At 49.4% G+C, this 14,264-nt stretch overlaps 1 protein-coding gene across 1 annotated transcript in view; it reads right to left on the minus strand.

Annotated features, from left to right (window-relative positions):
- Positions 1–8,245: 8,245 nt before the first annotated feature.
- The window catches only part of LOC130403222 (tyrosine-protein kinase CSK), a 39,499-nt gene continuing 33,480 nt past the window's right edge, over positions 8,246–14,264 (minus strand). The window contains exons 8-13 of the mRNA XM_056607471.1: positions 13,827–13,926; positions 13,184–13,274; positions 12,728–12,801; positions 11,416–11,611; positions 10,520–10,606; positions 8,246–9,662 (exon numbers count right to left, since the gene is read on the minus strand). Coding sequence (XP_056463446.1) covers positions 9,480–9,662; positions 10,520–10,606; positions 11,416–11,611; positions 12,728–12,801; positions 13,184–13,274; positions 13,827–13,926 — 731 coding nt within the window. The 3' untranslated portion in view covers positions 8,246–9,479. The remainder of the gene's footprint in view (positions 9,663–10,519; positions 10,607–11,415; positions 11,612–12,727; positions 12,802–13,183; positions 13,275–13,826; positions 13,927–14,264) is intronic.

A 14,264-nucleotide genomic window follows, 5' to 3' on the forward strand; every position in this document is an offset into this window, starting at 1 on the left:
TGTGCATGAATGGGGGAATGTTAATATTGTAACGCACTTTGAGTGGCCACTGGTTAGAAAGCGCTGTATAAATGCATTTCCCATTACAATCATACAGTGGGGACAAGCCTTGACCTGCCTGGGTTTGCTTCCCGCCCCACAGCAGTACACAGACCATCACATTAGTCCCGGCTGACTGGCCTCTCGTGTGTCAACACCACTTACAGGCCTCCTGGTGACGCTAGCCAAGCTCCCCAAGCGAGCCTCTGATACACAAACGCTTGTTTTATCGCCGGCTCTGGTTTCCTTGAGAGAGGAGCAGCTTTGGCTGATCGATGGAGATAAACGTCTCAAAGGCTTCACTCATCTCCGTCTGTTTATCGTGGGCAGAGATCGATGTTAATGCTGCCTGTGACCTGGAATATCTAGTTAGTTTCCGGTAATATGAAACTAACTGGGTATAACGATCCGTGCATCTGGTGAAGACGATGATTCCTCAGTTTTGGACACTAATAAACACATCCCAGTTGATGTCTGCTCAATGCCTTCTGCTCAAGTGATGAAGACTCTGACAGCCGTCGGACCTGTTAGCTCCATAGCGTGTAGGCTCATGGCTAACGGTTCTTTGGCAGTGAGGAGGCGTGTCTGAGTTTACCCACTCTATAACCCACTCAGACCCACTCTGTAGTAGAGGCTCCTAATAAACCTCCTTTATGGCAGACGGTGGTGATCAGAGGGATGGGCCTTGACGACCACATCCCTGTTCATCCATTCCTCAGGAATGGATGAACAGGCTGTAAGAGGAGGAAACAGTCCCCTCAACGCCACCAGGGAGGAATCAGGCAGCCAGGAAGGGGAATGTGGGGATTGAGGATAGGGATCATTGTGGGCTTCATGGACTGTTCATTCATTTAGCAGAAACGTTTCTATCCATTCTCTCTTTAAAGGCTTTAGCCCTCAGTCTTTTTGCTCAATGCCTCCGGCCAGGCTGCGGTTGTTGGGGATCAAACCCCCAACCTCTCAGCCAGGAGTCCAACACCCTCGTCGCTGCACCAAGCCGGGTTAGGCAACCCAGGAGCCACGGGGCCCGTCCTCCCAGCCCAACAGATGTGTGTTGGCATGCGGCCCTCCCCCATCAACCTGCGGGTGATGAGAGCAGCGATGAGGGAGGGGTTGGCGGGGGAGGAGGGGGGGAGGATGAAATGTCACCAGAGAAAATGTAAACTCCTGCAGACAAGCGGTGCAGAAAACATGTTCTGTCTGACTCGAGGAACCTTGATATTTCACAAAGTCAAATGAACATGGCAGGCGTAGCTACAGGGGATTATCAGGCTATTTAAAGAGGAGGCCTGAAACGACCCATAAATAAACACACACACACTCTGACACGCACACACAAACACACACACACACACACACACACACACACACACACACACACACACACACACACACACACACACACACACACACACACACACACACACACACACACACACACACAGACACGCACACACACGCACACAGATACAAACCCAGAGAAGGACACACACACAGCACCGTTGCATCACCCTAGACGTTCAGCCTATCACAGGCTGCCGTTGCCTTGTGGATGACAGCGTGGGTCTCTGAGCTGCCCGGTCTCAGCGTTCTCTATCTGAACACCGAAAGCCCCTCGTCACAGAGGTGGCACCGGGGGACACAGGTCACACCACACACACACAAGTCGTGCTCATAGGAACAGTCCTTGTGGGTCTGCTACTTGTGTGTAGCAGGGAGCAGGTAGGAGAAGTAAACTAACCTAGTAACACAACACAGATTTACCATGGAGCCTTTGACCAGGGCTGAAACATTAACATTGGGGTTCAAAGCACCATCAGTGGTCACTGTGTGGTGATGACCCCTAGTTTAGTCTACTGTATCCCCTGGTTCATAAAGAAACAGAGACATAATCAGTGTCATGAACACCACCTGTTTTTGTGCTATGATGACAACTCTGCCTTATTGTGTCGTTTTCTGTTTTGTGTCATTTACACATTAAAACACTAAATGCTGCTAGAGAGTGCCAAACTGTATTTCGTTGTGTATTACAATAACAATTGAACTCCTTGATTGTGCGTCAAGCCGTGCGCGAGTTCAGCTCTCATTTGCGTGATTCATCGCTTCACACAAGCGACGACGACTTCCTCAGCGGCGGCGGCTAAACTGCGGCGAGCCTCCAGAGCTCATCCTGATGACATCACGAGCCCCGCTGCCACGGTGAGATGCCCCGCAATAAAACACTGGGCGGTCGATGGCGCGCTGGAAGGCCACGCAGCAATCAGGGCCGTCTCCAGGGGCCAGCGGACCCTTCCTCCTCCTCCACTACCCAGCCCCCTGTCGATTGAGAGGGCCCCCCTACCGACACATCACTCCACAAGGACGGAGAGGATCATCAACATGGTAAATGGTAAATGGACTGCATTAAAACAGCGCTTATCTAACCAGTGGCCACTCAAAGCGCTGGTCATTACTGCCTCACATTCACCCATTCATGCACACATTCACACACCGACGGCGCTGTCAACCACGCAGGGCGACAGCCAGCTCGTCAGGAGCAGTTAGGGGGAGGTGTCTTGCTCCAGGACACTTGACACTCTAGGTGTCCCTAGAGGGTCACCTAGAGCGAACAAGATCGAACCAGAAACCTTCTTGTTACCAGCCGACATGAACAACGTGCTCTATCTTTACCCGCCGTGTCTGTCATTAGGGGCCGTGTGGGACACGCAGGCTTCCGGAAAATTCCGTCGCGAAACCTACACATTCAGCCTGACCCACGCAATGCAGGAGTGAAGGCGGTGGCAGCCATCTTTGAGATGTTAATTGGTCTGTCTGCACTGTGGCCTGAACACACGCCCACAAATAGAAGCTAATTACAGTGGGAGTCGTCAGCTGAAGGGGAGAAAACAGAAACACGTAGTTTAGGGCTTCTTGGCGGAACGACTGCAGAGCGCACGATCACCGATCACTGATCCCGGACAGGAAGGACAACACTGGGCGGGGGGGGGGGGTGACGGTGACGGACTGTCACCTTGGCGGCCATGTGGATCCTGCCACCCATCACCGTGACAACATCAATATTACTGCCTCCTCTTGTCCCCTCCTTTGGTCAACACCCCTCCCCGTCGCTGCAGAGAGGGCTGGAGAGACGCCCTCCCGCCAGACCCACCCCCCACTGCTCCTCTGACCTGTCAGGCCCACAGGACAGTGGGGTAAATACGGCCCCTAATGGAGGCCTGTCCGACCCCCTCCAGGAGCCGGGGATCTGGTTTTAACCAGAACAACAGCCTGGTGACGGATTAGAAACAACAACATACCGTTTTCCGATCACTGGCCGGCTGTTTGCGTCATTGACTAGAGAACTTAAAAACTATATGGGACTGGAGCTTTGTTCTCGGACTCCTAAGGACAAGGGAGGCTTCACAGTTCCCTTTAAAACTACAAGGTTAAGCGTGCTCATTGCTTCATTCGTAGCTTTTATGAATGGGCGAAGGCTCAGAGAAGGGTTCACTTCCCACCTCTCAGGTCTGTGTGTAGTCGTCATGTCAACCCGTTTTCATCTAATTCATATAGTGCATGCATGTGTGAAACGTAACGACGGTATCTCTACTGCATCATTATCTACATCTAGGTAGCATCGATAAACTCCACGACCCTCATAAGGCGATCGGGAAAATTAATGATCTTCAATTTGCAAACTGAATGACTTAATGAAAGTCTCTAAGATAGTCTTCCTTTGTTTAATTTCCCCAGGGACAGAATCCACTGACAAGATGTGATCACATCTTGTGATCACATCTTGTAATCTACGATTGTTCAGCAAAACCTGACTTAATACCGGCTTTCATGAGGTGGAGAAGGTAATCACAGACATTATATCGTACAGCAGTCCCTTTGGGTTCTATACAGTGGTGCTGCCTCAGCTCCCAGCTGCGCCGCGCAGAGCTTGGATTGATACTATTGGAAACGACCTCGTCCACCTCCACACCATCCGTTCTGCTACGTCTGTCGAGTCCGCCCTCCAGCAGCCCTGAGGCGGGAGCCCACAGCCACATGCCCGCTCCACAAAACATGTGCAGCCATCAGCATCTTAGCAGATTTATCCAAAACCTGTTGGCGTAATCAGATTAATTCACAAGCTAATTTTCTGCTGTCGACCGTCGACGGCCTTCAGCAGAGTAGATCCATCGTTTATCTGAAGCAGCTTAACACATCCGCCCCCCTGAGGCCCCAAGGCTTGTGGGGGGGGGTGGCGGTGCAGGGGGGAATTAGCCAAGTCTGAATGACAAAACGGTCAGCCTGCCAGGAGATACAGCAGCTTATTGTGGTCGTGTTTTGAGCCGTCCAGGTTTGCACGAATCGCCGCCATGACCTGGGTTCGAGTCCCACTAGACTAGAGATTTCTTAAACCAATTTTACGATTCTGTATGTTACATTTCCCAGCTTAATGAGAAAGCTGACGGCGGTGAAACGTGACGGCTCTGCTGGAGCCGAGGAGACGCATTGAACTGAGAAGCTTGCCCAAGGCCACCTTAAAGGTGCACTCCGGTAAACTGGGGATTGAACATAGAACCATTTGTTGGAACTACCGGGCCACTGTCCGCTCCGCTAAGAACTCCTCGACCAAGACTATTCGGAGGGACTCAGAGTAAATGATGGGGCGAGAAAATCGTCAAAAACTGTCTTGAACGATGCCGATGTCAAAGTGACAACTTTCAAGAGTTGTCTTCTAGAGCCACTTACCGACCCCCGACCCCCCCCCAACCCTCCACCCCAGCACACGTGACGTCACAGCGTCTCTGCACAGACTGGCCGTGGCCTCAGAGTCCTGAAGGGTCCTACGGTTCAGCAGGGATGGGAAGCAGCAGTGACATCTCCTGCTGTGGTCCACGGCGGCACTGTTGCGTAACAGCGTTATCCCGGACCTACGGGGAACTGAGGTGGCGTATGTTGGAAGCACGCGGAGAACACATCCATCTTCCACCACGGGAGGATTTGATTTGAGCCCAGCCCTGATCTCCACGGACAAGGCTGCAGAGAGAGGCTACAAATCTCCTGCAAGGATTTCACAAAGGATAACAGCACCGTCCAGAGGGCACCAACAACATTAATGTTTCATCTCATACAGGAAGAATAATAACGGCAGGGACCTCAGAGTGGCCCTCTCGGATCTAAACTCTTGCTGGGTGGCGTGACTGAACGTGTATGTGGTTGGAACACGATGTCGTAGTCTCGGTCAGTGGATTCACAATGAATTCTTGATCAAATCACATTTTTGAATGTCACAAAAACGTGTCTGCATTACAAATATGCTTATTTCTGTTCATGCTACCGAATTACCAAGATTGAGCATCTAAATCGCATTCCGTCCCCGCCACACTAAAGAGGTTATAAAGGTATATGTAGTGTAATGCATTGGATTAGAGACTATGTTGGTTTTTTAGAGTATGAATTACACAGGATTTAAACTCCATTGGGGGACAGTATTTGACGAACAAAATTTCCCAAATAGCCTAATGAGTTACGGACCTCCCAGAGGCCGCATGGGGCCTCACCCGTCCGTGGCAGGACGCACACTTGTTGGAGACTTGGAGTAATGGAGCGGTGATGCTTCACGTCGCACACAGTCGTGGCCACGAGCGCAACCCCCCGGCCTAGTTTCTTCATTGGTCCATGGGTCTACGTCACCAGTCCGGTGTTACCGTTCTGTCACAACCGCTGAATCCCCTGGGGGTCAGAGAGTGAACCTCATACCGTGGGATTCTTAGGGTGATATTTTCGAGTAGGTTTAAGGAAATCTCTGACTTACTAACAAATAGAAATACTGGACTCAAAATATAAATAAAGCAAAACAAAAAGCAGCAGAAGCCGAAGCTGTGTGACCGATTGCATGTTGTGAGTTATGTTGGTGAGCACCGCCCTCCCAGGCTGCTGAGGAGCTCTGATAACACAAGGCAGACGGGTGGAGGAGGCTCACACACAGCTCCGTCATCTCCACCTCTCCACGACACCTCGGCTATAACGGGGTCTTCATAGCACCTATGCCATCATAGGAGTGAAAATTGCCTGTGAAGTAGCTCATGAATATCTCATTCACACCACATCCGATTGGGGACATAGATTTCACAATATAGAGCCAAAAGTAGGCCTACTGGTTCGTACTGTTCAATAAACGTACATTGTAAAACATAATTATCCAAGTATAGATCAAGAGTTGACAGATGCTACAGGCTATGTGGGGCCACAAATTGTTGGGCCAATTTCAGTTAAAGCTACGGTAGGACATTTATTTAAAATTGAGGAAATATTTGTTTAAAAAAGAGACATATTATACCACCAGGTGTGAGTGTGATTAGCCTTGCAAGCCGTTTCGAAAATCTGCCCCTTATGACATCACTAGTGGGTATCTATGCTGGATAAATGAGCAAGTTTACTTCAGTCCACTTTGTAGGCTGGTAGACTGATGTTTCCAGCGCAGACCTAGGTGGACACGCCCACTAGTGATGTCATATGGGGCAGATTTTCGAAACGGCTTGTAAGGCTAATCACACTCACACCTGGTGGTATAATATGTCTCCTTTAATTCTCTTTACATCCTGACAGCAAACTAAATAAATTGCATGTTCTGACAACAAAATCGGGTGTCTGTGGCTGGCACAGGCCTGTGAAACCCTGTCCAATCATTTCATTCGGCTCGAATGAAATGATTGGCTACCCAGCTAACGGAGGCTAGCAGACCTATTGCTAAAGCTAGTGAGCTCGTCATGTGTTTTGGGGGCGTGGCTTTGGAGGAAGGCCTAAACCTAAAGGGAGCGATGGAATTATATTTTCACACCATACTTTCAAAATCAACCTTATTTCGGCTTGTTGCCTACCTCAGCTTTAAACGAAGCGGTAAACTCACACAATCATTGATGTACAATACATGCACAAATTAATCTTTAAAACCATAAGAGGTCCATAGCAGTAGCGAGCTGTGACCCTAAATTTAATTGGAGCAGAAACAACTGGCGCATGACCACACTCACAATTAGTTTTTGTAATATGTATATATTATATACATAGATAATATTGTATTATATATAACTATATATATATATATATATATGCTTCACATCACTCATACCCATGGTCCATATCCCCTTGTTCTGTGCAAACACTTACACGAAAAAGTAGACATAGGAAACAAAACACAGCGTTTCTCTTTGAGCAACCACATTTTTTATTTTCAAACCATGTTCGGGAGAAAGTTATGTTGTAAGTTTTCCCCCTCTTCCTCGTTTGTTGGATAATGTGGATGTCGGGTCTGTCTGGGCCAAGTTTTTTGATTTCTAACTTGTCTTCCAATTTTTTATTTTAACTTCTCAAAGGTTTTTTTTAACAGAAACTCAACACTTAATCACAGGTGCAACACCATGGGGCGGACTACTTTACGACCATATAGGTGTCTTTTAGCGGGCAGTGCAATTTATATTGCAGACTGCAGGATTGTGCGATAAACATACGGAGGAACGCGGCCGCTGAGCTGTCCTGCCCCACATTGCATGACACGCCACCATCATCCAAAATTAAATGTCAAGAGACCAAAATAGTTAGAAAGGCTGAATAAACTATATAGTTAACGTGAAATCCACATTATTAATAAAGAGACTTGGAGCCATGATTTACTGAGGAACAATTTTTTTGGGAGCATGCTTTTTCAAGTAGTTAGCTTCCCTATATGGCCTATATGGATGGCCCGCGCCTGGTCCATAGTCAGTGTTGATGTTCTGTGATCACCGGAGAATTTATTTCATCATATTCTACCAAACCTTTTAGTGTGTGTTTGGATGGTAGGCCTAGTGTGTAGGCCTTACCTCATTTAACACACACACACACACACACACACACACACACACACACACACACACACACACACACACACACACACACACACACACACACACACACACACACACACACACACACACAGTAAGACATCCAGGCTGTTCAGATGGAATGATTTATTCATAATCATGGTAGCATAATAAAACAATGAACATTGAAAGCACTGACGTTTGAACCCAAGCCCTCCCCCACTCAGCATGCACCACCCGCCCAGGACGTCCCGGAGACGGTCACCCAGCGTGCGCCCCCTGCTTCCGGGACCCCCCCCCCCCCCCTCCCAAGTCCTTCAGATGTCCGTTCTCAGTCAGTTTTTTTTCTTTTCCTTGTTCACTTTGAGTAGTTTTTTTTTTTTAATCCTTTAAATATATTTTAATATAAAAAGCCCACATTTAACGACTCGACCGCATTAGTGAACAGTATTTCCCCCCCCGTCCCTCACCCCCAGGGATCCAACATGACGGCCGGCGGGACGCCTCCCCCATCTCTCCCCCGTCTCCCTGTGGATGCTCTCTTTAACGGGGGAGGAGCAGGGGATAGAGAGGGGGAGGGGGGGGGGGAGCTCATCGATAAACGTCCCTGATCAGCCGTGACACAACAGAAGAACAACAAAATAATGAAAAAAGATCCATAAAAAATAATGAACTTAAAAAAAGGAACGAGCGAATCGTCTGATGGGCGAGCGGGGGAAGTCTGATACTCTGGACTGGAGGCACTTTGGCTCAGCGAGAAGGCCCCCACCTGGACACACACCTGGACGCACATACATACACACACCTGGACGCACACACACCTGGACATACAAAGACACCTGGACATACAAAGACACCTGGGGACACACACACACACACACACACACACACACACACACACACACACACACACACACACACACACACACACACACACACACACACACACACACACACACACACACACACAACGCAGGGGGTGTTGATGGTGTCTGGACTGAGGGACTGCATGGGGGGGGCTGTAGTAGGGGACATTGTAAGCATGCAGCGGCATGTCTTGGCACATGGGGCTGTGGGGGAGATGGAGGCAGAGCTAGGGGCCCCGGTCATGTGGTGGAGGAAGAAAAGGCCAGCCTCCCCTCCTCCTCCTCCTCCTCCTCCTCCTCCTCATCATCATCATCAACGCCGTGTCCACAAGAGGAGGGAGGAGCGCAGCACAACTTAAAAAAACACCTTGATCCAAAAAGAAGATCAACCTGGAGTGAGTGAAGAAGAGTGATGCAGAAAGAGAGGGACATAGAGAGAGAGGGCGGGACAGAGAGAGAGAGAGAGAGAGAGAGAGAGAGGGAGAGGAGGAGAGCACGGTGACCCCCTCTCCGAGCTTGGGGCACCCTCCTGGCTGAAGCTATACGACACCGACAGGAAAAACAGTCTCTTCGTTGCTAATGGAAGCAGAGGGGGGACGGCTAACAGGCAGGGGTTTGCCGGGAGAGAGAGGGGGGAGGGAGGGAGGGAGTCCCCACGGGGCAACAGCGTGGTTACAGGTAGTGCTGTGCCGGGCTACGTCCGGTCTCTTCCACCTCCTGCTCCTCCTCCACCTCCTCATCACAGGTACAGCTCCTTGGCCCGGATGTGCTTGAGCTTCTCCCCCAGCATGTGGAAGCTGGGCCGCACGGCCGCGTCCAGGGTCCAGCACTGCTTCATCAGGTCGTACACCACCGGCGAGCAGCCCTCAGGGGCGTCCATCTTATAGCCCTTCTCCACCCGGGGCACCACGTCCTTCAGCGGCTGTGTGTGTGTGAGAGAGAGAGAGAGAGAGAGAGAGAGAGAGAGAGAGAGAGAGAGAGAGAGAGAGAGAGAGAGAGAGAGAGAGAGAGAGAGAGAGAGAGAGAGAGAGAGAGAGAGAGAGAGAGAGAGAGAGAGAGAGAGAGAGAGAGAGAGAGAGAGAGAGAGAGAGAGAGAGAGAGAGAGAGAGAGAGAGAGAGAGAGAGAGAGAGAGAGAGAGAGAGAGAGAGAGAGAGAGAGAATAATTGTGTGCGTTGACTTTTGACCCTTTTAACTATTAGATATAAATAATAGATACAGAATAATATATATTTTTTTATCTCTGTTTTGATTTGTGAAATTTGGTCACAAATCTGAGCCAGCCAGAGAGGGCAACAGAGAGCCAGATCCAGATGGGGACGGACTGAAAAGACCCTTCTGGGAGTGCGAGTCCTCGATAAAGCATGCCCTCTGCTGGTCCTCAGAGGGTTTGACCCGCCTGGGAACACTTCTCTGTGTTTACTGCGCTGATGCTCATGAATGCACTATAGATAATGCATCTACGGCTACAGAGGAACGTGGTAGATATTCATGGTAAGTTAACCCAGGTCACTCTAAGCTGTATCGCCGCAGTATCATAAATAACCCTATCATAAATATTTGGCCTGTTAAGAGAGATTGTGTTGAGACTGTACCTGTGATTAAGGGCTATACAAACAGTCAATGTGCGTGGGTGTGGGTCATCCATGCTGTGTTTAACCACTATGTACGCAGATGGAACGACGTTTCAGACACCCCAGCCACATTAACAATAAAGTTTATTTATTTATGTATATCAAATGGCCAACAGGTTCTTGGCAGAACAGGGAGCTTCTACTTACAATTCTGGGATAAGGCACGCGCCCAAAGGAATAGATCTCCCACAGCAAGATCCCATAACTCCAGACGTCCGACTTGGTGGAGAAGCGCTGGAGGGCGAGAGAAAAGGGACAAAGGCTGGCTGTGAATAAAGAGCAGGCAAACTCCTGCAGTCAACGTTCTTCAACCGGCATCGTCGCCACGGTTAAAAACATGGTTAATATCAAGCCCCCATGTTTTTACAAGTGGAAATGGACTTGCAGAATGACCTGTCCTCATGAATGAGAATCTAGAATCACCAAACTAGAATACATAATGGAAAATGAACCGCTTTTATACAGCGCTTTTCTCTGGGGGGCTCAGGTCAGGGGTTTTTCATAAATATAAGGCCTGTTAAGCCCTTTGAGACTGTAACTGTGAAAAAGGGCTGGAAAAATGAAATTGAATTGAAAATGTAATTATAGCCTCATATTGTGGCTCTGACAATGGGGATGTGGTACCCCAGCTATTGCCATATCAAGCTCAATCTTAGATTGCACTTTGGTCTGGGGAAGCTGCTGTACTTTTCTTCAACACAAGAGGCGTGATCAACGGTTCAAATTACTCTGTATTTAATTGGCTGCTTGCCGTAGCTTCCCTGTCGTCATTGTGTTAAACCAGCCAATAGCGCACCGGGGGGAAAAGCCAGCTTGGTGATTGGCTCCCACAAATTGTATCGAAATGAGAAAGAAATGCATCGCTCTTCTCCAGACCCTTCTGCAGGGCGAACTCAAACAGCCGGCAGAATGGGCGGGGCAACCCAGTCTGGGGACGCTGCATAAGGTGGGCCTGACTGAGACCCTCAACGGATCAACGCATATACAATGGCTGTGACTTGAGGACCGGTCCGAGGCAGTCGGTGAGGGTTGGGGGGGCCCACCTTCTCTCGGAGGGCCTCGGGGGAGGTCCACTTGACGGGCAGCTTTGCCGTGTCCTGCGTGGACGACGCCTCCTTGGTCAGACCGAAGTCGCTGACCTTGGCGATGTGCTCGTCTGACACCAGCACGTTGCGCGCCGCCAGGTCCCGGTGGACGAAGTTGTTGGCCTCAAGGTACTCCATGGCCTCACACACGTCACTGGGAGGGGGAGAGGGGGAGAGGGAGGGAGGGAGGGAGAGGGGGAGACAGTGAGAGAGAGGGACAGGGCAGAGAGAGAGAGAGAGACAGAGACAAAGACAGATTGGGTGAGGAAGAGGGACAGAGAGAGATAGAGAGAGAGAAAAACACACAGAGGGAGATAATGAGAGATAGAGGGAGAGACATAGAGAAACAGACGGAGGGAGAGAAAGACAGGGAAGGGAGAGGGGGAGAGAGAGAGAGAGAGAGAGACGGAGACAAATCAAGACATTGACCATCAACAACTATTTGAGACATGTCTTCACCTCTGAACATACGTGATAGCGCATTGATTGTGGGGAACTTTGATGACTGGAAAGGAGAAACAACCAAATCCTTTCCTAACCATTTACACCAGGGGTGCCCAACCTTTTTTGACCCAAGATCTACTTTTCAAGTAGCCAACCTCCCGAGATCTACCAGCAAACCTACCTTCAAGCGGGGGGGGGGGGGGGGTAGAGAACAATTGTTGACGGGACGGGACGGGGGACGGGGGTTGTATCGTGAACCTACGAACTTCAGTGGGGGTTTCATTCCGTCTGCGCACGGCACCTTCTCAACGATAATCAATAATCTTCCTCCCACTCAGGGTGAAAATGGTAGGTCTTAGCTTGTTTCCCCTCAGTCATGCCAACGTTTAGGAGTGTGTAACTACTGTTGACGGCTTTCAACTGCTGTTAACAGCACATGCGCTACCGCGCGTATATGTCCCGCGCAAATTTAATTTTATTAAAAAATAAAAAAATAAATATATATTTTTTTTTCTTCACCCCTCGCGATCGACTTGGGATCTGTCGGCGATCTACTGGTAGACCGCGATCGACTGGTTGGGCACCCCTGATTTACACCCTCCCGTGAGTGGTGGGTTTCTGTCGCTGGTTAAATCCATCACACAGAGCTGTTGTATTCCTCACACTGGCTGAAGCTGTGAATCTTCAGGCAGATAATTGCGAAGGACTATAGTAGTCTTTCTTATGTACATGTCAGAAGAACCGCTCTAAAGAGCGGCCGACAGCTGAGTGCTGCTCAGAGGACCCGGTTCGGAGAGTCTAGCGGCGGAGGGGGGAGGGAACTCACAGGGAGAACTTGAGAAGGCAGTCCCCGTCCAGGACGGTCCGTCCTCTGGACCGTAAGTAGTCCACTAGACTGCCCTGTGGACAGGAAGCACGGGGGTGAGCACGTCACCGCTGATACCAGCGCACAACACAACAGCCAGAGCTACTTTATACCACCTTAAACGGTTCTATAGGAAAGGGAAATTACATGGGATTTATTTTATACCACCTTAAACATTTCTATATAAAATAAGCCAAAATAACGTGGATTTATTTGAAACTAAAAATAAATGATTCCATCATGGGATCTGACCTCTGAGGGGCAATGGACTAAGAGTCGAAGCAGAAATGTCAACAACTCAGAATGTCCTAATCTAGCCCGCTTTGAGAGAAAACTAGACGGACGGAGATGGTCCGTTCCATCTTCTGGTCTACGTCCTGAGGAGAGCAGCTTGGTGGTGGTGGGGGGGGGTCTGACCTTGGCCATGTACTCCGTGACGATGTAGAGACTGCCCCGCTCCTCCACTATCACCCCGAGCAACTGCACCAGGTTGTTGTGCCTCAGCTGTCTGTGGAGGAAGACCCCAAGGTCAAAGGTCAAGGGTGGAACCAACAACAACATCAAACAGACACTTCAGCTGTTTACCGCTTCTGTTGATGTGATATCTCATCTCTGCATGAAGAGCGAGATCCCAGCACGCTATTCCTATACTCAGAAGTCCTTTTACATGGTTGTGTTTTTTCTAGTCTAGTGGCTAGGGTGTTTGACGCCAAGACGTAAAAGGTTCTACGATTGAATACCAGTGCCCACCAAAGGCCTAACTCCAACCAGCGTCTGAAGGACTTATTTGGATCAAAGCAACCGCTAAGAGACTAAATAGTACACATGTTAAGACTAAACTAAACAGTGTATGTGTTAAGACAGTTGAATAACTAAATAGTACATGTCTTAACACATTGAAAGAACTAAACAGTGTATGTGTTAAGACAGTTTAATAACTGAATGGAATATGTGTAAAGACGGGAACCTGTTCACTGGAAGATACCACCGTGTGTGTCTTGTGTTTACAGGTTTTATTTAAAGTGGGCTACAGCACAGCGGGGGTCAGCGGAGGTCTTACGTCATGACGGAGGCCTCAGCGATGAAGGCCTGCGCCGTGGCGTCGTTCTTGATGCACTTCACCGCCACCTTGGTCCCCCTGTAGTCACCAACCATGACGTCTGACGCACACACACACACACACACACACACACACACACACACACACACACACACACACACACACACACACACACACACACACACACACACACACACACACACACACACACACTTAAAAGGTATAGGTGCCAACTGACATAGATTCCCAATCACGCCTTCATACCCTCGCTGAGAACATTTAAAGCACTGTTATCCACGCGGAGCTGAGTACAGCTGAGCTCTCCCAGGTAAAGCTGTGATGGGGAGGCTCTCTGCAATGACTCATCTGCCTTACTGATTACACACCTAATAGTGTCGAGCAAATGTTCAGAAAACGTTCATAACCCCAACCTCTGCC

Source organism: Gadus chalcogrammus, chromosome 14, assembly GCF_026213295.1.
Source record: "Gadus chalcogrammus isolate NIFS_2021 chromosome 14, NIFS_Gcha_1.0, whole genome shotgun sequence".
Classification (NCBI taxonomy): domain Eukaryota; kingdom Metazoa; phylum Chordata; class Actinopteri; order Gadiformes; family Gadidae; genus Gadus; species Gadus chalcogrammus.